The sequence below is a fragment of the Mixophyes fleayi genome, chromosome 9 (genome assembly GCF_038048845.1).
Source record: "Mixophyes fleayi isolate aMixFle1 chromosome 9, aMixFle1.hap1, whole genome shotgun sequence".
NCBI classification, from domain to species: domain Eukaryota; kingdom Metazoa; phylum Chordata; class Amphibia; order Anura; family Limnodynastidae; genus Mixophyes; species Mixophyes fleayi.
The window spans coordinates 28,128,234-28,154,724 of NC_134410.1; the positions used below are offsets into that span (position 1 = coordinate 28,128,234).

Below are 26,491 nucleotides of genomic sequence, written 5' to 3' on the forward strand. Positions count from 1 at the left end.
AAACCTAGGAACTGTCTATAGGTTCCTCTTCGGGGAGAAGGAGTATAAGTACAATCTACTTGTATAGATGGTAATAGATGATACTCAGATGAGGTGAATGCTTCTTAGTACACATCTGCTCTTGAAAGTGTGAAGATCTATCTTATTGCAGAGTATGATGAGTTCATCTAGGGAAACAGGAAGGCCATGACCTGCTAGTTCATCATTAGTTTTATCTGGAGTGGCAGCCATAAGATGGTCATCAATGATTTGTTCTTGCAACTAAGCTTCTTAGCAAAGGTACAGAATACTATAGCATGTTAGCCCATTTATTATAATACCCTGGCAAAAGTAGAAGAAACCTTTCCAGACTCATTAAAGACTTTCTAAAGAACAGCAATGAATGCAAATGACCTATTTGACCAGTTAACAAATTGACTTTATCAATGGAAAAAAATTCTAATGTAATCTATATAATCACATTTATGTGTAAAAAAAACAAAACTGTTGGGTAAACAATGTAGAAATTTTGCAGTTATTGTCTGGAGCATGTGAATTCAGTTTTGTTGCAGTTATATCTTCTTTTCTACTCATGTCAATATAGTCCTTCCAAGTGATGTATCTTGTCTAAGATTTGTGTGTCCGGAAGAATGAAAAGCTGGCACCAAGAAAGGAGATTCTGACAATTGATGAAGACGTGCAAATGGATCTACAAGCTCAACATTGTCAAACCCGGTAGTATAGTGATATACTTTCATTCACATCATTGTAATGATATCTATGTGAGCTTCCACTGAGATTGAAAATTGTGTTTTGTATTATTTGTGTTATATAATTGTTTTGCTTTATTTTTATTAGTTTTTTTTTTTATTTTTCTTAAATTCATAGTTTTCTGATTCTCTAAAATGTTCCTATGATTATTCCAGATTTCTCTACTCCGTCCAGTGCCATCTGCAGCAGGGTTGTACTCATATTTACAGAAGCCATTGTTTTGTTTATTATTCTTACCTAGTGACCCCATAGTGTCTAGACCACTCCCAGTACAGGTTATGTTCTGTCAGGTTTGGTCATATGTCAACGCCATGGCTCCCAAGAGCAGCTCTGGCAGAGTAAACTGCAGCAGTGTTTCTTTATGTACCTCTGCAATTTGCAGCAGTACATATTGAGGGCCACCGAGAGACTGCATATCTATAATATAAATGTCTAGTGGCGTGTGTTAGTCTGTCTGTGTGTGTGTGAAAAAAATAAAACCAAGCTGCAGCGCCACCTGCTGGGCGGAGTTATACACTGACCTACTAAATTCTTAGTGTGTGTGGGAAAAAAAATTCAGAAAGGGCTGAAATTTGGTATACTAAGATGTTTTTAATTTGTTAATTTAATTTGTTAATTGTTAAAAGTGTTTATAAAGATTTAAAAAAAAATAAATATATATATTTCTTGAAGGAGAAGTGACAGTTGGGAGTGGTTAGTGGTTGCCGGGGGTGACAGTGGGGAGTGGTTGGTGGTTGAGGCCTGGGCTATGGCCCAAATGCATGACAAGAACCTTTTTAACACCTTAAGTAGCTTGATTTGACTAGAATGCATGAGTATCATGCACGGGTTAACTTGTCTTATATATGTATCTATATATGTTGTTAATATTTTGTTAATTTTTATAGTTCACTGTGCACAATAAAGTGATATTATAACAACTTTTATGATGAATCCAGTCCATTGATTTCAAAGCCGTTTCAATTACTGTGCTACAAGCTTATTAGTAAGTTGTTTTGAATCTTGGCTCAACTTTATATTTTTTGTTGGGACAAATAATATTTTTTGTTAGGATAATGTTTGAGGGTTGGAGATGGATAAAGGTGTATGAATGTTGTTGTACATTTTGTTTAATAAATAAAGTGATGTATATACAGTATACTTTATACATTGCTTCATCTTTATGATGAATAAACATCAACTCCACTTATCAAGTTGCGCTTAGATATAGTAGTGATTTATAATACACAGACTCACCATCTGTTAAATTAGCTTTTTTTAATGCAAGTAAAAGATAAGTCATATATTTAACTTACAGAAATGTTCTTTCTACAAGACTCTCTGTTTTGTTCTGTACCTATGCTGTATTGTGAATGATATGTTTTTTTTTTCCAACTTCAAGACTTTTTGCTGTGATACGTACAAAATTAGCAGGTTTCATCCATCATGGAGGCCTAGCAGACAGTGAGAGTTCTTTATTAATATTACTGAAAGATTCCATTTTACATTAAAACTATAGCAACCAATCAGCAGTTCTCTTGTTTTTGTCTAATAATAACAAATGTCAGATTGGCTGTTGTAGTTCTAGTGCAGATGTACACCTTAGAGCAATATTACTCAATAACTGTAAGTGACAACATAACGTACATGGAAGGATCACGTCATGCTGGCAACATGTCCAAAATAAAAATATCACTTTCACTCAACTTCCTTAGGTCTTATGTATAGACTGAAATTTGTTTTGTATTGTTAAAAACCCTCATTTTTACTGTCGCCACGTCACCAATATATATTTAAAATGAGGCACCTGTACTTAAAATGAGGCACCTGTACTCAAAATGAGGCACCTGTACTCAAAATGAGGCACCTGTACTTAAAATAAGGCACCTGTACTCAAAATGAGGCACTTGTACTTAAAATGAGGCACCTATAAATACCATTTTTTCTTAGAATTCCATGCAGAGGAATATTAAGAGCAACTTACTTGTGTCTTAAGAGCTTGTCTGCAGTGATAAAGCACTTACAATAAGTGCCCAAAATAGTCTCTATTCAGAAAAATATTAGTAAAGTCTAGTTAAATGAAAAGGTACACTCCTATACATAGGTATAGTTGCTTGTATGCAGCTAATACACAATTTTGTTGCATATTTACAATTGGGTACCTGTAGACATGGTATATGGGAGCTTCTGCATTGAATAATTACATTCAAAATCCAAAACGTGAATATTTTAATGGACCACAATATTAACAGTGCATTCACAATAGCACTGATTAATACCTAGTCCCAGTAATACGATTCTATACTTCTCTTAAAGTCAGCTTTCCATTTGGTATATAACCTTATCTACGGTGCTAACCACTATGGTGGCGTAGTGGTTAGCAGATCTGCCTTGCAGCACTGGGGTCATGAGTTAAATTCCCGACCATGGCCTTATCTATGAGGAGTTTGTATGTTCTCCCCGTGTTTGCGTGGGTTTCCTCCGGGTGCTCCGGTTTCCTCCCACGCTCCCAAAAAAATACTGGTAGGTTAATTGGCTGCTAACAAATTGACCCTAGTCTGTGTCTGTCTGTGTGTGCGTCTCTCTCTGTCTGTCTGTCTGTGTGTGCGTGTTAGGGATTTTAGACTGTAAGCTCCAATGGGGCAAGGACTGATGTGAATGAGTTCTCTTTACAGCGCTGCGGATTTAGTGGCGCTATATAAATAAATGATGATGATCTTCTCTCGTTTGTACTCCCTCTAATTTCCCAGACTGTTCTTTTGTTTGGGTCTCTGCTATACACTGATCTCCGTCTTTCTTCTGGTCCTCTACAATTCTGTCAACCTCCTGTTTCTGTTTTTCAGCTATAAATCCTTCATCTGTCTCCTGAGAAACTTCTACATTATACTTATCTACCTCAATCATAACTTTACTCTCCCCCAAATCATCCTTTATTTTGTTCTGTTCTAAAGGCAGTTTTGTTTGAACCTCCACTTTACAGCCAAGACCTTCTTTCATGTTATTATCCTCTTTTTCCTGCATTCCTTCTATAAATCTTTCTGCTGTCTCCTGATAAACCTCTGCACTCTGCAACATTGTCTCATTCCAAGCTCCTGTTCTATCCTCAGTTCCGTCTTTTCCAAAGTCCTTCTTACACTCTGTTCCCTCCTTCTCAACCTCTTTTTTGCTATCATTTCCTTCTATTATCACCTTATCTTCTGCCTTCTCAGTTTTATCGTCTGTATGCACAGGCTTCCATTCCTTTTGAAGATTGTTAATTCCACGTAGGAGCCCCATCTTGTACTTTATAGAAGAATCCAAGTTAACTGTGCACTGGATAAGTCTTCTGGATTCCTCAACTGTGAAAGGGAATTCTTGAGAAAGGAACTTCATGAAAATCTCTGGATCTCCATCCAAGTCCAAAAGGTTCTTCAGCCCAGTCTTCAAGGAAAACAGCTCACTCCTATTCTTCTTAAACACGTCACAGAGGAGGCTGTTGCTGAACCCGTCCTCGGAGCCTTGTTGCTCTTCATCCTCCAGACACTGAAGTATCCAGCTTAGTCTACAGGGCCACTGATTACAGAGAACAACCCAAGCAGCTACCGATTTAGAAGATGTATTGTTCCACGGTATTTTACTCAACATCATCAAGTGAACCATAACTGGGATGGCGTTGACTATTCGTTTCATTTGGCATATGCTGTCAGGAATGTATTCATGTAGAACTTCACGCTCACTGTATAGGGCATAAAATGTTTCCTGAATGCAGTATGCAGGTTGACAAGGTGTGCTTACCTCTGTTTCTTCATCTTCAGATAGCTCGTCTCTCAGCAGTTTCATAGACTCTGCAATACCTGTCTTGGTGCCTCTATTAGCGTCATTACGGCAGGGCCAATCAATGAGATCCTCTGTCCTTTGTACAGCCTTTCTTAGAAGTTGCAGCTTGGTTTTTTTGCCAAGAGCTGGCACAGAGAATGGCAGAGTAACAGTGCGATTCAGGAACATGTAGCCATTGTCTGCCATACCTTTAAGTGAGCCTGCACTCTCCAGGCAAGTGACTATAATGCTGGGGTCAACCACCAATATAGAAATAAATGGAGATTTCTGGTCAGACAACAAGGTGTTTAGAGCATCAAGAACTCCAACCACCTTGTCTGGTGCGCAAAGCTCCAGACTGGTGATCTGCAGGACCACTCTGATTTTTTGCTTTTGGAAAATCTCCATGCATTGGACCATTTGGGTAATGAGTTCAACCTCTTTTTTCACCTCATTCATGAAGCCCATTTGTGAGCTGAACTTCTGGCTGTTGACTAACCGTTCAATCTTCTGCTTTTGGCTGATGAGGACACTCTTGCACAGCTTAAATAGTGTCATCGCAATGCCTGAACCAGCCACAACAGTAGCCAAACTCCCAAAGACGGTGGAAACTTTCTCATCACCTCCGTGGCTCTTGGATTTAATTGGCACTACTAGGAGGAGCAAACCAATAACAAGCAAGATAATAGTGACCACCAGTATGATGCAGAATATCTTCTTAAAGATCCACTCCTTTTCCTCCGATTCCAGGTTTCTCTTGGGTGCTGACCCAAGAACATTAAAGACGCTGAGAGGAAGAACTCCGAAGTGCCGTCGTATCTGCTGACAGAGCGTGGTGACCAAACCAGCCCACAGGCGGTCGCTGCCTGCATACTGCCAAGCGCTAAAGTGTACAAATATAAATTCAATGCTTTTACGTTCTAGATGACGCTCGGTGACTACAGGACAATAGAAAAGGAGACGCCAGAGCAGGTGTAGGAAGCCCCATCCGACAGGTTTAATTGCAGTACGTTTTAGAGTAATTTCTTCCTTCTCTGTTATACGTGATGCTTCTTCTCTCATGCACTCTATAACATATAAAAGCAGAAATCAATATTGATGCGGAAATAGACTTGTGTTCATATTTAATAATACCTGTTGAGTTACTGAAGCCAATGAAGGGTTTCATGGACTTGTAACTTTGTTGCATTCTGGAAAAGCTTGCGCACAATGTGGAAACTGAAGAGATCCTTGACCTCCATGTTGGCACATGTGGTCCATTCACAAGGGCGTACTTAAAAATGGACCACGCATCAAAAGAGCTGCTTGCACCATGATGTACATTTTCACACACTCATGAATGGAACCGAGAGATATTTATACACCTGGAGCGCTCGTCCTCAAGCAGGCCAGAGAATAACTGTAAGTTGGACCTAATGTTTCCCTAATTTACATAAAGAAGTTCTACACTAGGTTGTATAATGTATAAATTTAAATATGTATGTATATAATATATGTATCTGTAATAATAAATAATAACTTACTTATTATGCGATCCAGTAACATGTAAACTCTGCCCCCGAATGGGGCATATAACCCGACGGTAACTGGTGTGGCCACCTGACACAGTGACTTAGACAGACACGCACAATAGATGTCATCTTCTGTCTCCTTCCCTGTAGGAGATTCGTGGGTTACTCACATTTCCTTCATACATATCGATCCCTGATAATTTTATGCAAATTCACTAATCATTTTTACTGTCACATTTCATGGTGCTCCGAAACAAAGGGCAGTACATGGAGGAGATGCAGGCGAGGGCAGGGGTAGTGGAACGTCTGCTTACTGAGTGTGAACCAATGTATCCTGAATGTGCTACCATTTAAGAGCTTGTGGCTGATGAGTTGATCATCTTCATGGAGCAGTGATGGGCAACAGGCGGCCCTAGGCTCACATGGAGACCTCCGTGACTTCACCTACAGCCCCAGCTCCTGGCTGTTTTATTGTCAGATTTCTTTGTTATAGCTTGTAACACCTGTTTAAAATGCTGCTGATATGTTATTGCAGATAGACTTCCTTCTTTGATTAAATGTATTGTTTTAACATATTGCTGAGATGAAGGCCGGTGTGCGGCCCTTTAGAAGGATAGAGGGCCGTCTAGCGCTCCTGAAGTCTAATCAGTCTGTCTATCATTGCCATAGAGTTTTCAAACCACTTATAGAAGTGTTACTTGTTAATAAGTGACATGAGCCCACAGCAACCATTGTGTATTGTTATATAATAAAGTGCCATTTTTGCTAAAGACCCCCCCCCCCATCCCCCTCTTTTTGCTACATCTGTTAATCTGGATATCTGATATTCCCCCTGTAAGTGTAAGAGGGTATAGACCAGGGGAATATTCATGGAACGCATGCATGGTTGACTAACCAGCCCTAATTTACTAAGTTGCCCAAAGGATCATACAAAGCTTCGTTTTCAGTATCAGAAATTCACCTCTGGTCCAGACTGTCCCATAGTGACCAAATATAGGATACACTAAGTATAGTTGTATGACCTTTTACACTCGTCGATAGTGGACCTGTATGTCTCAATTTTAATAGACCAAGAGGAATTGGAATTGTTTACTATTTTGTCCATAATATTCAGCTGATCACTACAATTAGGAGATGTAGTTCAGCAACAACAGAAGTTGTTCCTGTTATTATTCATACATATTGCTGCAGTGATAACACAAACACTGGCAGTAAATATTTTCACAGCTGGTAGTAACTGAATTATAAGATCTAGAACTATGTTTGTCTTATAATCATAATATAAAGTTCTAGGAATCATAGACTGACACGTAATATGCCAGCTAATGAGTATGCCCCTTGTACTAAATGCTGTATACTGTAAACAGAATCTCATAAGAATATGGCCATTTAGCTATTATAATTACCTTTTGTTATTATTTTGTCCATGGCAGCAGCATTATCTTCAATGCACTGTTGAATTCATTGCTGTGAAATAAGGATTCAATATTTATATTGAATAATACATAATAAAATGGAAAAATTTTCAGAAGTTTACAGTGATCATCAGATATTATTTTAAATATTTTTTTTTCAGTATCTTAGCACTGTATTAAGGGGAATAAGTATAAGAGAGCAACACTGTTTACATTACAATAGACAACACATGTTAGATTCCTAAAACCAGATTAACCCCAGTGACACCCTTGATGCTGGCGAAGGTCATGCTATTGGTAACAACGTATTTTGAAGGACAAAAATAACAACTACGTGTTGTGTCAATGTTCACTTCTCGATCATGATGAAAAAATTGTCTGACGGTGTTTGGGGACAATAATTTCTATTGTTAGGGCATTTTCACCATGTACAAATGTGACATGCATAAAATTGCTCCCACTGCGCATACACACAACATATGGCTATATTTTGAGTTGAGCCTATCTTAGACTTGTGGCCCCTTGGGCTTGGAGAGACAGGTCAGGAGCAAGTGCTATATGCATACTTGCCAACTTCGGGCCGCCCCCCCCCCCCCCCCCCTCGCTGCTTAAATGCCGCGGTTTGCGGAATAATGCAGCCAGGAGTGAGGCTAGGATGACGCGATTCTCAGTAAATGGCGTTGTTACGCCATCTCCCAGTCCAAGAGAACTCCTAGAAGTTTGGGAGTCTCCCGGACATTCTGGGAGAGCAGGCAATGGAACTACAAAAGTATTTCAATAGCAATATAATCTTCAGATTATCCAGACCTCCTGCATACTTGGGACATTTTCATGACAATTAAAACTCAGGTATCAGAAAGTCCTGTCTTACTCTGGTTTTCTGTAAATGCACAAAAAACAACATAAATTCTGAAAATGACATATTTAAAAATGTTCCAAGTTTGTATTACTTGTTTGTGTGTTTTAATATAAAACAAGACCTTTGAACTATGACATATAACCAGTGTTCAAAGTGGAGGTGTAAATGGTGATTCAACATACCGCCACCGTCAAATTCTATTCACTTACATTCCCGCTACATCTTTCATACCGCCACTTCTAAATATCCACTTCAGCCGCCACATATAACCACATTAAAAGAGCATATACAGAGAACAAAGACTAGAAAAACAACCTTCGTGCAAATTAGCAGGTCTTTTCAGCAAACTGGATTTGGTTTGTCAATGCAGACTGTGGTAATAACGTTGCTGCTTACACATTAAATGGAATACAGCTTGGAAAACACTGAGATGGAAAAGAACTTAGAAATACTAGTTGCAAGAAAGCTGAGTAGCAATACACAGTGCCAGGCTGAGGCTGCTGCAAAGGTGATTAAATAATGGGATGCATAAAAAGCAGGATGCCGCATTTGCACGCGATGCAAACATAGTATTATTCATGTATAAGTCACTAGTTAGACCACATTTTTGGGTGCCTCATTGTAAGAAGTACATAGGCGAACTCAAAAGGTTCCGAGGCAAGCAATCTCATTAATAAAGGCAATGGAACAGTATAGGAAGGGGTTCTTTACAGTAAGGGTGGTTAGGCTGTTGAATTTCTTACCACACGAGATAACAGAATTCTAAAACGTATTGGATACCTTTCTTATAATTGTATTAAATAGGTAATCATTCCACTATCTTAATCACTTCTATTCCTAAGGAATATTCTAGTCTCAGTTTGTCTATTTTGTGGCTTTATATAATATATGAATTTCCAATGATTTAATAATCCGTGTTTGGCATTCCTAAACCATCTCTGTGTATCATTTCTTTCCTATCCTGTGTCTTCCTGGTTTTGCAAAATGTATTTATGTAATCAATCTGAAAAAGCAATCACACATTATATATGTAATTATAAAGATATTTTAGCAAGCAGATTTCAAAACAAATCACTTTATACCTCCACAATCATAATTACTTCCTCCTTTAAGATCTTTTTTTATTAAAACTGGTCTGACTGGGTAATTATAATTGCATAGTCATCACGGCGGTATGACATAGAAACTTAACAACAGTGTTATACACTCAAATGTCACTTATTTAGTCACATGCATTCAAGAACTTTATAGATGCAAAGCTATGGCTGTTTTAAGTTGCCTGTGCAGACATCCTATCTATTTGCTAGCTTCCCTTTTTTGGATTATCGGTCATAAACCAAAATAAGAAGTACATTCGCACTGCTTATATCTCTGTGGAGCCGGTTTTACTAAGGCCCCCCCCTCCATCTCCCCACCCCTCCATCTCCTCACAAAAAAAAAAAATATTTGGCACTCCCACTCTACTGGAGTTGCCTCTATGAAAAGTTACCAGGGCAGGGAGAAGACCAGGGGGTGAATAAACTGAGAAATTGGAGATGTTGGATGCAACCAATCAGATTCTAGCTGTCATTTTGTAGAATGCACTAAATAAATGATAACTAGAATCTGATAGGTTTCTATAGGCAACATCTCCACTTTTTCAGGAGTTGAAAAGTACAGTTATAGTGTCTACTACCAATCTGTGCTGTCATTAAGTGTTAGTGCTGAAGTAACTTGTACTTTAAAGAACTCCAGCAGCAAAATATGCACTACATGGGAAGCTTCAGGGGCATTAACAAATAGTGGCAGTGGGCATCATTAGTATTTACTGTTAATACACCGGTACTGTCTGGCCTGCTGCCTCCTAATTTACGCACAGCAGTATCATGGGGGTGAAAGAGAAGTCTTTGTCCTCATTGTTGGCTGTATAACATGCTGGTCCCATGATTTGCTCATCTTTGAGTCCGTGTGTAGGTAAATGAAGCTATATTGTGTGTATGTCATTGCATCTGTACAGTATGCTGGTTATTGGAGCTGCACAACATGCAGTCATATAAGATGCTGGTTATAGGAATACTAGATTGCTGTAGTACTTGTTGACAATTTATAATAAAGGATAATATTATTATAATAACATGTATAGAGATCATTTATTTTCTTGTTCCCTATAGTTTGGAACAAATAAAATAAAATAATTTGAATACACTGAAAGATTTGGTAAGCAAGAAGAATTGGTAATGGTTGTAGCCAAGAGCTTAATTAGCAGATATGTTTTAAGCTTGTTTTTAAATGCCTCCAGGGAGTCTGTCCTTCAGGTATTTATGCAAGATAGGCAGTTCCAGAACGTGGGAGCAGTGTGGCTAAACACTCTAGCCAGTGGCGGAACTAGTGAGCTGTGGGCCCTGGTGCTGGGAGGCTGGGTGGAGGGAACCGGGGCCCCAGACCCTCTGCATCTGCCATGCAACGGGCCATTATCTCCATGAGCCTCGGTGCACTACACCTGCTGCACCAATGGTAGTTCTGACTCTAGCTCCATATGGTTTTAAGTAGACTATACATGTATAGTTGCAGGCAGTATAATATGATGGCTCCTCTTATTAGGCTTTGAGGCTTGAGAAGTAAAGTTGAGGATTTGGTTAGCTGGTTTCTCATGTGTTCACTGTGTACTATGTCATTAGAAGTATTTACGCTATATTTTGATGTACACGGATCTGGGTTGTAAATGTATCAAGCTGCGAGTTTCCGGCAGGTTTGAAAAGCGAAGATGTTGCCTATAGCAACCAATCAGATTCTAGGGCCTGATTCATTAAGGATCTTAACTTAAGAAACGTTTTATTTCAGTCTCCTGGACAAAACCATGTTACAACAAGGGGTGCAAATTAGTATTCTGTTTTGCACATAAGTTAAATACTGCCTTAAGTTTTATCATGTAGCACACAAATATCAACTTTAAATTTCAGTGTACAAATAAGCTATCAAGTATTTGTGTGCTACATTAAAAAACAGTCAGTATTTAACTTATGTGCAAAACTGAATACTAATTTGCACCCCTTGCATTGTAACATGGTTTTGTCCAGGAGACTGAAATAAGAAGTTTCTTAAGTTAAGATCCTTAATGAATCAGGCCCCTAGTTATCATTTATTTAGTACATTCTACAAAATGACAGCTAGCATCTGATTGGTTGCTATAGGCAACATCTCCGCCACTCAAATCCGCCGGAAACGCGCAGCTTGATACATTTACCCCCTGATCTCTTAATGAAACAAATTCATTTTATTTCCTTCCAAAATACTCAGAAATTAAGCAGTATAGATCTTATAATAAGGTTGAGGTAATTTTATTGAAGTTAATGAGCAGAATGCGGGAGGATGGCCTGGTCTCCCAGGAGTCTGGGAACATTTGGGAACTTTGTTCTGATGACCTTTTATTTCATTTTAAATATGACTGTTCAGAAAATAAACTAGAAAGCTCAGAGAACTTTTCTTGCTGCTACATAACTAATTTGTTACTGACAAGTAGCTATTAAACACAGAGGAAGGTGCACGCCTTCATACTGCAAATTCACCGGTGGTGCCAGTGAGTGACTGAACCATTTCCAAGATTCCAATACGATAGAAGCACAAAGTATGGGAAACTGCACAAAGCAGGGCCTGAAGAAGAGACACATAGTGCCTCATACCTTAATGAATAAGACCAGTCCTTTTGGATCAAGTTCCTGTCTGCAGTTTACAATCCTTTTGTGCTGCTACTGACTGGGAGCTGCCATAATGATCTATCTCATAAGTACAGCTATATATATTCTAAGAACACAGAAAGAGTAGCATATATACATTTCCCAAACCAGTTTGCTCTATCATTTTGCTTAGATCGATAAAGTAGATTTATTACTATGTAAATATATTCATTATCAGTACAAATTAATAGAATGAATTTATAAAGCTACATACCTAATATTTCCCAATCAACAATGCTTCCATACAGTGTGTACGACCTATGTCTTACACAGCTCCCATCGAACAGACTGGCATTCTGTGCGTGGCTGCTTTGAAAGATGCAGGTTCCTATATGTACGTTTGATTTTTTGCACACCTATAACAAGACGTCTCCAACCTTTTATATCACTCCACCCTATGATCCATGACTCCACCTCTATAATTTGCTCACTCCCTGGCTTACAGCATTCAGAAGCTGCCTGGCTTGTTTGTCCTGTCCATAAATATATTTATTGTAAGGATTTTATGTATATTGCTTTATAAGTGAAGGTAATCTAGATGTTCCCGAGTATATAAACATTAGATATGAGTGGCATAGATTACAGAGGCTGATTTGGATAGCTTCTTATAAACCACGTAACAATTCTCTTACTTCCTCCACAAAATGTTTTTTGCTTCCAGTTTAATGTTGAAACTATTAGTGTACTCCCTCATAAATCCTTTATTTACAGTTCTTGATCCTATAATAGTATAAACCTTATTTATATCCATTCTCTTATCCGAGAAGACCTGTACATCTATGACCTTTTTATATTATGAGCACACCAGGGGGTATATTTACTAAACTGCGGGTTTGAAAAAGTGGAGATGTTGCCTATAGCAACCAATCAGAGTTAAGCTGTAATTTTGTAGAATGTACTAAATAAATGAGAACTAAAATGTGATTGGTTGCTATAGGCACCATCTCCACTTTTTCAAACCCGCAGTTTAGTAAATATATCCCTAATGAGGACCAAGTATTATACTCTCTTGGATCCTGTATCACCATATATTGCTCTATTTGCCCTGCTTCCTATACTGCAATGTGCAGTCCTGTGATATACTATATGACGCTGTATTATAGCATATTACAATACCACACAAGAGATGATGGGGTTTAATGTGTGTGTTTGGGAGGTGCAGATGTGGAAGTTCCACATTCTACATTGGTGCTCATTGTTATATCCAAATCACCAAGAAAAGGTAACTGGTCATCTACTACAGCATCTTTATCAGAAATTGATATTTTTAGCAATTTAAAAGGTGATTTTCAAATTGCTATATCTACAAGGGAAATTGTAATAGAAGTCACTAGTTTTTTAAACCTCCCAAAAAGATACCGAACATCTCAAAACCACTGAAATCACCATTTTCTGCACTGTTAAGTATAGAATATGAGTGATTTATGAAAGATTTATTCAGTTGCAAAAAAATAAGCTAACTGGTCAAAGCAGGGAATCCACAGGGCTAACATTTGCTGCCAGCCAACCACAAATCATTTTCCACGCTGACTACTTGTAATTGGTTGTGGTTTAGTGTAGTTCCAGGAACTTTCTCCTTTGATCACACATCAATAGATATTTATTGGGAAAAATACAAATAACAATGCTGTGGAACATTCAATGCATTCAAGTCCAGTAACCCCATTGAAATGAATAGGCCATTGGAATGAACGGGAAAAGCTCTGCTATTTAGGAAGTATGTTCCCCTTTTTTAAAATCACTCAAAATTGCCACAATTCACTTGGTTTCGAAAGAAAATCATTGTTTGACCGGTTAGAGAGTTTGGATAAATTATTATCCATTTTGTCAATTTATGTCAATTTTGTTTCATTTAAAACTAGTGAAAAAACCCCACTAAGTGTCTCACAAGTTCATATGGAGCCAACCAAGGATTTTATATAGCCACTTCCACACCAGAGATGTTGCAATGAGAAATAGGATGAGATAACACCTGTAAATTTTGCATCACTTCTCAAAAGATCCTCATCATAACCTTCGTACTTCCTTATAGATGCTTGGAAGAAAAAATTATGTATTTCACAGCATTTTCATAAATGAACGGGAAAGCTGTCTATAATGTAGACGTAATCTGTCCAACTTGTGCAACACTGACTGGGACAAACATGACGAAGTAAGTTATTTATATGGCTGATACGCTACATGAGATGATAGGAGGGTAGAGATGACAATTCATTACCCTGGTTATGTCATAACCGAACATCATTCTTCATGAATGTGTGGGGGGGAAATCTGATGTGTTTAACAAATGTATTTAATAAATTAATGTGTAAAAATATATAATAAAGACCTGGCCAGTCCAGCTAAAGTTTATAGGACTCCGATAATTTTACATTGTCTACATAATCTATTCCATACACGAAAGGAGATCAGATTTAATTGGAAGCCAGCATACAAATGTACTGATAACATTAATTCTTACTTGCCAGAATTAAAAAACACTTTAGAAGTGATGTCAAAACTTACATAGTGGAAGCAGACAAGTCCTTGTTACATTGTTTTTCTTGGGCACACCTTAATGTAGGATTACTTGCAAAACTGTAAACAAGTGTAACCCAGAAATGTAATTCAATGATTCACACCTACATGATACTGTTTGTCAAAAGTTACTGTTTTGCATAATAATGTTTTCTTGATGGACCTGTTTAAGTAAGCATTGCTTAAGGTACCATGCTTGTATTCCCCAACCTTGCAGGGGAATCCCATTCTAAGGTGCAGTGTTTAGGTGTCCCCCGTCTCTACATAATTATTATTTACATTTCCACATAACGGTACAACCAGGGAACATGAAGTGATGGGCTATGGGGGTGGCGCTCTGGTAAACCCATGTTGTCTGGGAAATAATGTATTTAATAGAATGGGTGTGTTAGACTCCAGTGTTGAAGACACTGATTAATAGAATCAGTGTTGTGGTGTATGCCTATGTATGGGAGAAAGCTCTTAGTACAAGACTTTTGAAACTGAAAGAAAGGTAATGGTGGTACAAAGCAGGGTTAGACCATACTTGGTGGCCGGCATGGCATGTTCCTGGTGGATAAGGTAACAATACTAGCTAAGGACTGGCACCAGAGGTGCTGAGAGGGGAGTTGGGGATGGTACAAAGTACCAGGGCCCAGGCCTACCTATGTAGTGGGAGAAGTCACCAACCTGGAGTGGCCACTCCCCCTTCGGTGGGTATGGAAGGGGCCCCAAAAAGTTGCTCTAGCGGGGCCCGATATTTCTCTTGGGCGCCATGGCTGGTACAGCACTTCCTAAGGTGGGGGGAAAAAGAGACTATTCACTTGGTGGTAGCTCAGCAACAGGCCCCTTCTCCATGCCACGTGTCAAATAAATACTTTTTTAATTTCCAATTTGTTTCTCTAGTGCATTAATATCTTCAGTTCATCATGTTATGTTATCGAACAATAACTATGAGAAACCCCCCTGATATCCACCCACCTGCCCAGTGTCGAGGGGCAAGAGAATGACATTTTTTAAATTTTCACAAAATGTAGTTGGCAGCTAAAGCTCTCGATCCAGGGTTCCACGGGCTATTGAAAAACACTCCCTGTGGCTTTTAATTATCAGTAAACATAATGGGAAAGGAAAGAGACATGGCCATAGGGACAAGTGTGTGTGGGGGGCTGTAGAAGACCATGGCTTAGGCTGAAAAAGGTACTGTGTCAACAGGCTTCAGTGATGACCTGGCATTGGCCACTACATGTCCTGCTAATGACCAAATGTCTGTAGAACATAACCGCACTAAGTGAATAAATAAATTTCCATATCATACATCCCCAATATTTCTGACCATGCAGTTTATACCAGATATTTGTAGATATATAATTTTTCTGGTGGGTGCACCCTATTACTACATATAATGTATAGGGAAGAAATAGAAGAGAGAAAGGTATATATAGAGGCACTCCAGGATGTGCTGTATATTTAAAAGATAAATTTTATTGGTATATATTAAAAACTGTTCCATACATGACCGAAAATATAAAGCAAACAATTAAAATATATGTGCAATGTGAAATAAAAATGCAGTCTCAGTTGCAGGCGCTATGCTATCTCACTATATGAATAGTATATCACCTTAATATGTAATAGGCCTCTGTTGATAGTATGTCAAGAATTTAGCTAGGTTCTATGATATTTGTAGATATCAGAAATCCTGGTAATCTGTATTATTTACCATAGTATATTAAAGATCTAATTATTCTTAATAATTTATTTGGCAATTATGTGCCTATTAGAGTTCTCTCTGAGATCAGCGTGCATTAGTTCTGTAGTACTGTTAGAGATCAGCGTATTCAGTGCCCGGATCTAACCAGCTATTGGTATATATAGGCTATCTAGGATAGAGTTCCAAGTAGACTGAATCTAAATTCGGCTGTAGCAGTATTATGTTAATAAATCCCTTTGAACGGTCAGCCGTCTATACGCTATTATTGGCAATGGAAGCTAAATATATTTAAGATTATAAGATGAGGCAATTAGTGAGATACAAAGCGAACGCCAACGCGCGTTTCGCTTGTATGCTTTTTCAAGGCAAGACGAGCAATAGTGTTGACTGGGTATTTAAATCATCAGGGCCGAGCCCCCGTATACACGTCATCATGAGGGAACCAGTAAAATGTCAGAATTATAAGGATGATCGGCAGCAATATCTCCCCTATCCTGATGAAGTTCCGCCTATTTAAAAATATCATTGGTCATCGTTACGAAGGGGGCGGCGGTACAATCTTATGGAAATGATTGACAATAATAACAGCCAATCCCATTCAAGTTCCACCTATTGAGGAATATTATTGCTTCAAGATGCGATATGCAGGCTGATCCCAGAGAGAACTCTAATAGGCACATAATTGCCAAATAAATTATTAAGAATAATTAGATCTTTAATATAATATGGTAAATAATACAGATTACCAGGTATTCTGGGACTATTATAGAAATACTGACAGTATTTAATTAATTTAGTTAATCATAGAGGCAGATGCCAATTATATATTATAATCTACATAGTGAGATAGTAGAGCATTTGCAACTGAGACTGCACCTCTTCTCACATTACACATATTTAGCGATTGTTTTGTATCTTACTACCTGCCTCATGTTACAATCTAAAATACCCAGTACTTATTGTGACTTATAGCGTGCACACGGCTGGTTGTTCTTACAGGATTAACAAATATATTGCTGTTACAGCCGATAGACATATAAATATACCTAGATCTCAGATAATACTACATAATGAATATACTTTGATCTTAGATAGTATTCAATAGGCATATAATTGCCAAATAAGTAACAAGAGTAATTAGACCCTCAATGTATTAGGGTACTAGATTGCCAGGTACTCTGAGATCAATATAAGATTTCTGATATCTACAAATATCATAGAACCTAGCTAAATTCTTGACATACTACCAACAGAGGCTTAAGCCTATTACATATTAAGGTGATATACTATTCATATAGTGAGATAGCATAGCGCCTGCAACTGAGACTGCATTTTTATTTCACATTGCACATATATTTTAATTGTTTGTTTTATATTTTCGCTCATGTATGGAACAGTTTTTAATATATACCAATAAAATGTATCTTTTAGATATACAGCACATCCTGGAGTGCCTCTATATATACTTTTCTCTCTTCTATTTCTTCCCTATATAATGACCAAAGGTCAAACATCCCCCACCCCCTCATGATACAGGACAGAAGCTTGCTGTACTTGTAGATGACACCTAATAATCAGAATGACACGTGCTTTTCATGTCCATATAACAAACATAGTGCTGCTTGGCCCACAAATGTATACTTAAGATTATATATAATTATGATTAAAGTTATAGCAATAAAATGCAACGGTTGACAAAACACATAAATGTTAACCTACAATTACTCATTTATAACAGATTCGTACGATTGAAAATAAGTCTGTTTAATTCTTTTTTAACTTTTGGACTTTGGTTCAATATTGAGAAAATGGAACAACTTACGCTCCCCACTTCCTGCTCAGCTTATTAACCTCCATTAACAATACTTTACAAATGTCAGGTTAAGATTCAATTTCATGTTGCTGATGTACATGCACGCATGCTTTGACTACCTGCTGCTGCTGGTGTCTTAAGCTCAGTTGCTGCTTGACTAGATCCTGAAATGTTGGGTCCCTGTTTGGAAAAGCGATTATTATTTACCTCCTGGAAAGCTGAACGATAAGTGAACAAGGCCCCCAAACCAGTCGGACATTAAATCAGTAGCTTTTTTTTTTTTTCTTTACTTTTTATTTGCAACAGCAGAAGAACAAAACATGTCACAAAACGAGGTAAAAAATAGTAAATAGATTGTGTAAAAAAGCAAGAAATAAACAGAATATATAGTGGGCATGGCATGCGAAGGGCCTGAGTCCCAAGGCCAGCCAATGAGGCGCAGGTACGACATGTGTCAATCTAAAATAGCCTTAATTAAGACAACCACAAGAAAAAAAAAGAAATCCCAAGTGACATAGACACAGAGGAATGGGTTGCTAATTATTTTAAGTTAGGGTGGGGAGGGATGGGGCAGGAAGTTGGAGGCATGGGGGGATGGTGTAGGGAGGGAGAAAGTTAACAGATATAACAACTTTGCTACAGCGAAGGGTTCAAAATGTTAAAGGACTACAAATACGATGATACAGATAATTAGAAATTAACCGTTAACATCTCGGGAAACAAGAAGGGCCTACAAGGTACACGGGGGGTGACAGTTGTTAAAGAGATACCAGGGGTCCCAGACTCTGTGAAATATAGCAACTGCATCATGAAGAGAGCTAGTTAGTATTCTATAGATGTAGTGTGCCAGGTTCAATTGACTGTGTTTCTGGAAGGTTGCAAAGCTTTTTCCAATCACTATCGATTTGGAGTTTAGCTGTGTTGCAAATGTGCCGTATCAGTTTGTCAGTTGACTTACTAATGGAACGGACAGGCGGGCAGAGTAAAATGGTCAATGGGTCTTTGGGTAGATAAATGTTGTATCTGAGTAATCAGGTCTAGGATGAGATATAAGTGAGCATTTCCACCAGACATGCATAAAGGATCCTTTGTGCCCACAGTTTCACCAGCAAAGATCGGATGTTTGAAGATAAATTGATAATGGTAGTTATAAAAGGAAACAATGTATGGTGTAGTATGTTCTAATGGATTATAACATCACCACGTATATAGTGATTCCCTTACATGCACACCTAGACCAAATAAACGTGCCACTTCCAAAAGTCCAAGCTCAAGGAACCAGAAAAAGCAGGATATAGAGAAGTAGAAAAGATGGTGCTAACTATAATAATGGGTGTCTCCTTCACCTGTTTTGGTCTATATTGGGACTTTCTGTGTGTGTAAATTAGGGAATTTAGATTGTAAGCTCCAATGGGGCAGGGACTGATGTGAGTGAGTCCTCTGTACATCGCTGCGGAATTAGTGGCGCTATATAGATGATCATGATGATATTGTGTGTGCATGCAAAGGAATCACTATATTTGGTGATGTCATAATCAATTGGAACATACTAAACTATATATTTGTTCTGTTATCTTTTCTTTTTTTGCTTGCTGTTATTTTTTCATTCCTTGGGCCAGTCATGGTCTAATTGTTGATTGGTTGCTATGGCTTTTGTACAGATTTGCTCCATTGATCACTGTTCGTAAATAACTATATAAATCAAGTGGTAAATATATCAAGCTGGGAGCTTCCAGGGAGTTTGAAAAGTGGAGATGTTGCCTATAGCAACCAATCAGATTCTAGCTTTCATTTTGTAGAATGTGCTAAATTAATGATAACTAGAATCTGGTTGTTGCTATGGGCAACATCTCCACTTTTCAAACCCATTGGAAATTCGCACCTTGATACATTTACCCCCTGGTGTCTTTTTCAAGGGGTTCAAAGAATTCACTAGTGTTCCTTAAATAGAGATGTGTTGCTCCCTAATTTTAGATCATAGTTGACTACTCTCCCAAGGTGTATGGGAAACTCCCAAATTGGGGGAAGACCTCACAGATCAGAAGAGCAGTCAATTTTCCAAGAAGGGTGCGTACCTACCTAATACCTGATAGGTAATTGGAAACATCCAGTAATGACAATGATTAGATGCTAGAAAAGTGAACACTGAAAGGGCAGAAGCATGATGACTCAATTAGTATCATCATACACAATGCGTTGCCCATTTGATGACATAAATAGTGAAAACCCCTCACACCTCTTTTCATACCTCCCAGAGGACAGGTAAGAAAAGTAGGCAATAATGTATTAGATGCCATTAAATCCTGTTGTACGATACAAAATACCGTCTTTAATACTCCTGCATATGGTTTGTCACCTGGTGATATTTTTCACTTGCTCTATTATACAATACCTTCCAATTACATACCTGTCAAAAGTCACAATTTCCACAGGACATTCCCAAAGGTCATTGACTGAAAGTGGATCTGGCCTCGCCCTAACGGGGAATTGATTGGGGGGTGTGGTCTAAATTATTTAGATTTTACAATAAGTATTGTTGGCAGATGTATCAGCGAACTTAAGAGACCTGACCACTCCCAGAAAGCATGCTTTGGATGATCAGGGCGTGGTTGAGGTGAAATGGAGGTGTGGCCTATTGTGTTTTATATTTTTGCCCTGCTATATTAGTAGGTAAATCTTGTGATAATTACCATTCTACTATATCTTTTATATTTGGAATTCCCCTATAAAGATATGTGATTGCCTTTGTCATTTGTTTCATGTTTGTCAAAATGTGTGCATCTGAACTAAATAAAATGCTTGTTTTTATAGCAAATTCCTTTCATATCTCTCAACATTTAAATAAGGAAAATCAGAACATAATAAGCTTATTCACAAGCCGTCCAACCATGACTGATCTGCCCAAATCTCACCCCAAACTGGTCCAAATTGCAGAGAAGTGACCCCCATCATTCCGTAAGTCCCTTCTTTTTTGAGTTCCAAGAATTGGGACAGTCCTGCATAAATTGGGTATATTGAAAAGTATGGCTACTTTATTATGTACAACAGTATACCTCCTCAATGCATAAAAGCATACAGACATGGTCAATAGAGTTTGGTTGTTGTTCAGACCAAATGCTAGAATAGGGAGAAAATGTGATCTAAATGACTTTGACCGTTGAATTATTGTTGGCGTCAGACGATGGGTATAAATTTTTCAGAAACTGATGGTCTCCTTGATCAGTTTCTAGAGTTTACAGAGAATGGTGCGCAAAACAATAAACATCCAGCGAGCGGCAATTCTGTGAGCAAAAATGCCTTGTTAATGAGAGAGATCAGAGGAGAATGGCCAGACTGGTTCAAGCTGACAGGAAGGTGAAAGTAACTGAAATAACTATCTTGTACAACAGTGGTATGCAGAAGAGCATCTCTGAATGTACAGCGTGTTGAACCTTAAAGTGGATTATTATTATTATTATTATTATTCTTTATATGGTGCCACAAGATTTCCGCAGTGGCTTACAGAATACAAACAGTAGAACATACAGGGTACAACAGTACAAAACAAAAACGAGTAAACCCAAGACTCTAATGATTCCGAGCATTGAAAGTACAATGATGTTGGAGGAGAAGAAATGGTAGTGAGACAGAAGGGAAGAGGGCCTTGCTCATAAGAGCTTTCATACTAAAGGGAGGGCAAACAGACAGCAGGTGCAAGAGGAGTCAGTGGGGAGGATCAAACGCAAAAGGAGCTCGTACAGGTAAGAGAGAGGCGAGGAGAAGAAGCAAGGAGAAGGATAGATGGATGGCTTGTAGGCTTTAAGGAAAAGATGAGTTTAAAGTGCCCGTTTGAAGGTTCTCAGATTAGGAGACAGATGGATGGAGTGAGGGAGGTCATTCCAGTGGAGGGGAGCAGCCTGGGAGAAATCATCTAGCGTGAGATGAGGTGATCAGTGGGGAGGAGAGGTAACGGTCATTGGCCGAGCGCAATGAACTGGCGGGAGTGTGGATGGAGAGGAGGCTAGAGATATAGGACACAGTGGATTGGGAGAGGGTCTTGTAGGTGAGGGTGAGGAGTTTGAAAAGAATTCTGTAAAGGAAACGGAGGCAGTGTAAGGCAAGACAGAGAGGGGAGACAGAGGAAGAGCGGCGTGAAAGGAAGATAAGTCTCGCTCAGCGTTGAGTGTAGAGCAAGGACAGGGGGAGTGTGAGAGGCCGGTTAAGAGACGGTTACAGTAAACAAGACGGGGAATGACGAGTGTGTGGATAATGGTTTTGGTGGCATCCTGAGGGCCGGATGTGGGCAATGTTACGTAGTTGGAAGCAACAGGATTGAGCAAGAGTTTGAATGTGGGGGGCAAAAGAGTGGAAGAAGTCGAGGGTGACACCCAGGTGGTGGAGTTGGAGAACAGAAGTGATGGTGGTGTTAACAGTGATGGATAGTTTAAGGTGGGAGGAAGATTTAGATGGAGGGAAAACAATGATTTCAGTTTTTGCAATGTTGATTCTGAGAAAACGTGAGGACATCCAAGAGGAGTTAGCGGAAAGGCAGTCAGATACAGGAGAGAGGAGGGGATGGTGACAGGAGAAGAAATATAGAGTTTCATGTCATCGGCATCAAGGTGATACTGGAGACCAAAGGAAGAGATGAGACCACCCAGGGAGGTAGTGTACATAGAAAAAAGTAGTGAGGGGTGTGTGGTTTGGCTACTAACATGGCCGCACGCATCTGAGAGAGGCTCCGTTTCAGCACACAGACATTGAGACAAAAACCAGACAACGCTTATGAAACATAGAACTTATTACCGACTCAGTCTCGGCGGAATTCTCGAGCTTTACAATGGTGCTAAATTGGACCATTAAGAAGCCATTAAACGAGAATATTCTCCTCACGATATGCACCTATAATTTTGTCACGAATAGTGCATAATAGCAGCCCAGTTCTGTCGGCTCGGATCTGTGTAGTTAGTGGCTCATAGCAGTTCCTACACGCATAAGATCAGATTGTTCTTCCAATAGAGGAGTTGCTGTGTTGACTGCTCAGGTTCTCCATAGTGGACAAACAATGGAGGCGCTGCAGACCACCAGGGAGCCCTTGGTGCCCTTTCTGTCATCGGTGGGGAGAGAATCACTCGCTGCTGGTGTAGTGCTTGCAACTCTGAGGTACGGAGACATCCAGCTCCTCCAACACTGCCTTTCAGATGGACAAATACAACAGATCCCTCACATGTTACAAATACTGATGACTGTCTTCACTATTATCTAAGTGTGCTCAGGTCACCAGCAGAGGTAGGGACAGAGCCATCCGATCTGCAGCTATGTCAGGAGGGAGTTACAATCATCACACACCAAACTGAGTACTCCATGTAGAACAAGCAGTCTTTAATATGAGTGAGGAAAGAACATACCTGAAAAGAGACTAGAAATTCTCTTTATTTTCCCACCACTATAGTGCATCACAACTTATCCCTTTAAACAGCATGAGTTGTCCATTCCTAAGACTCTTTCATCAGTCTATACAAGTGTCAGGTTCTGCATTCATTTAGTTAGATCTCTCTGCCGTTTATTCTCTTCACCTGCTGTCTGTTGTGGTGACAATGCCATCTAGTGGCCATCTGAAATATTGCAGTTTTGAGATATCATCTACCCATTGTCTGCTTGAAATATTACCATTTGCAATTCCTCTATTTACTGAAACACCTTTGCAAATTTACTACCATACTCTGGTTTTGCCTACGACTGATTGACTAGACACCCTTTTCATATTACCTCCATTGTAGGAGGTGCAGGAGGAATGATCTGATATTGAAATATGCCTGGGTGTTACCGATAGACCCCCCCCAATGGGGAATGGTGGCTGGAGTCGGCTCAAGTAATGTGTTTCTCTCTTCATGTAATTGTTCTATGCACACCATTCAGTGATATCTGCATCTTTGTACTGCTTTAGATGGAGAAGAACGAACAAACATCCTCCACAAAGAAAGTAAAGAAGTCTAAAGACACTAATTCTCAATCTGGTATCCAACAATTCCTGGTCACTCCAAATTCTTCTAACATTACTAGAGACTTCACAAAACCAGTCTCGTGAATTGGACACTCCACAGGAGGTTATGGATTCTGCTCCACCCTTTACTTCGCCTGAATGCGAGATATATGGGGAAATTCTATGCTATCTATATGATTAATTACAAAAATACCAAAGAAATTGGAAACTTTTAGTAGAATGTGTAGTGCACTTGGCTAGTTTAACGACTTACTTGGTTGCACCTTAGCGTTTAACTTTGAGCTGCCCCACTACCCCTTCCCCAGTTTTCTATACCGTTTGTTCTAGTAGCTGATGGAGATTCCACCAATTCCCATGTCATTTGAAGCGGATTTGTATTTTTACTGTTCACTTCAAAATGTTGATTTTACATTGTGTTTACTGTTACTGACTTTTTTCTGTTTCCTATCCATCCCTTTCTTCCCCATTGTCTCTCCTGCTGCCTCTTCCCAGTTGAACCCCATCCCAGGTGCCCGAATCATCCTACCCTCCCAACGCCGAGTTCATTTTCTCCTGAATGACGCTGATGCCTGACAACAACGCGATCCACCTCCTGACCTGCCACCTCATGGATAAGTTACAAATTTCTTCTCCTAGTGTTCGGGGACTTAACCTTGTTAACAATGTTAACTACCCTTCACACTCAGAAAGTTATTCATTCAAGAAACATATTTTAAAGGACACTCTGCCTCATCACTTTGTAGCCGCCACTACCCTATGGGATTTTTTAATGACAACCCGGTTGGTAAATCTAAAGGAGTGGAAATCCTATTCTCCCAGAGGCTTCAATTCACAGACACTACAGTGGTCAAAATTGGTGAGGGTAGGGGCCTTTTGGTGAAGGGAAAACTATTTGGTCAACTCTTTACCTTTTGTTAACTTATATGGTCCGAACAAGGGTCATTCGGCTTTCCTAGCATGTACTTTGGACTTGATTGACGAATACAAAGAGGGTGTCCTTGTAGTAGGCAGATATTTTAACTGGACTATGGATCCCCACGTAGACACAGTGGAACGGGGCCCCAGGCTACCTTTGCGAGAGACTAGGTAAACCAGGCACAATTTCCATGAGTATCAGTTGATAGATGTTTGGCGACTCCTACATTCTACTGGCAGAGACTACGCATACTACTCTGTTCCACACTCTTGCTACTCCAGAATTAACCATTTTTTCATTGAACATAGGCATTTGGATCTCCTCTTGGACTCCCGAATAGAGCAAATAGTGGGTTCACACCATGCCCCCATATATCTTACTGACTTTTACCGGTCCCTCCCCCAGGCAATGGACCTGGCGATTTAATGAATTGGAGGACCAATATTGTAAATCTCAGCTAATACAATCCCTTGATGAATATATTGCTCTAAACGACAATGGTGAGACTTCCAAGATCACAATCTGAGAGGCCCACAAATGTGTCATTAGAGGAAAGGGTATACAACTTGATTCTTTCCTCAAACAACAAAAGGAGGCTTACAGGGAGTCCCTACTTTCCCGAATAGCTACTTTAAAGAACTAACACAAAAGTTCTCTATCTCCTGACACATATCTAGAACTCGAAACCACTTGCAACGCGCTCAACAAATTACTAGATGATAAAACTAAATTTGGAAGTGTAAAAATAAATTTTTCAGATAGGGTAACAAACCAGGGAAACTCCTTGCTAAATCTCTCTGCAGACAACGTGCCCAGACTTACATTCACTCAGTCAAAAATGGATGGGGTATCCCATGTTTTAAAGATAAAGACATTGCCAAGGCATTCCATATTTATTATTCAGACTTATATAGCCTTGAGTCTCGTACCTCACCCACATTACTGGCCAGACACTCCAAAGTTGTCAAAAATTACCTGAAAGAGATGCATTTTCCTAGGTTTACTAAAGAAATGGAGGAGATGTTGGAACAGCCATTCTCTGGTGAGGAACTGGATGAAGTCATTAAATCATCTCTGTCGGGGAAGAGTCTGGGTCTGGACGGGTTATCGATCGCGTATTAAAAAACCTTTAAAGGTAGACTATCTACCCTCTTTTTGACTGTCTTCAGCTGTATCAGACAAAACCTACTTCTCTGGTCAAGCGTTGGAGGCACACATCACTGACATTCATGAAGAAGGAAAGGATCCATCCCAATGCTCGAGTTATCGTCCTGTCTCCCTCCTCAACATTGATATAAAGCTTTTTGCTAAACTCAGCCAACCGCCTGAATTTGCTCCTCCCAAATTTAATTAATTCAGATCAAGTGGGTTTTGTTCCTAATAGAGAAGCTCGTGATAACACGACCAAAATGATTGATATAATTCATGTCATTTCTCAGTCCAAGACCTAGGCACATCTCCTCGCCACAGATGCTGAGAAAGCCTTTGATAGAATTAATTGGCGATTCATGCGAGGGGTACTGGAGCAATTGAGTATGGGCCCTCTTTGC

At 39.2% G+C, this 26,491-nt stretch overlaps 1 protein-coding gene across 1 annotated transcript; it reads right to left on the bottom strand.

Moving 5' to 3' along the window:
• Positions 1-2,941: 2,941 nt before the first annotated feature.
• NKPD1 (NTPase KAP family P-loop domain containing 1) lies at positions 2,942-12,360 on the bottom strand. The gene is made up of 4 exons (XM_075187143.1): positions 12,237-12,360; positions 7,442-7,502; positions 6,048-6,179; positions 2,942-5,591 (listed from the first exon to the last, which is right to left on the bottom strand). Exons 2-4 carry the CDS (start codon positions 7,461-7,463, stop codon positions 3,424-3,426), a joined length of 2,322 nt encoding a protein of 773 aa, XP_075043244.1. The 5' UTR covers positions 7,464-7,502; positions 12,237-12,360; the 3' UTR covers positions 2,942-3,423.
• Between the last annotated feature and the right edge of the window lie 14,131 nt (positions 12,361-26,491).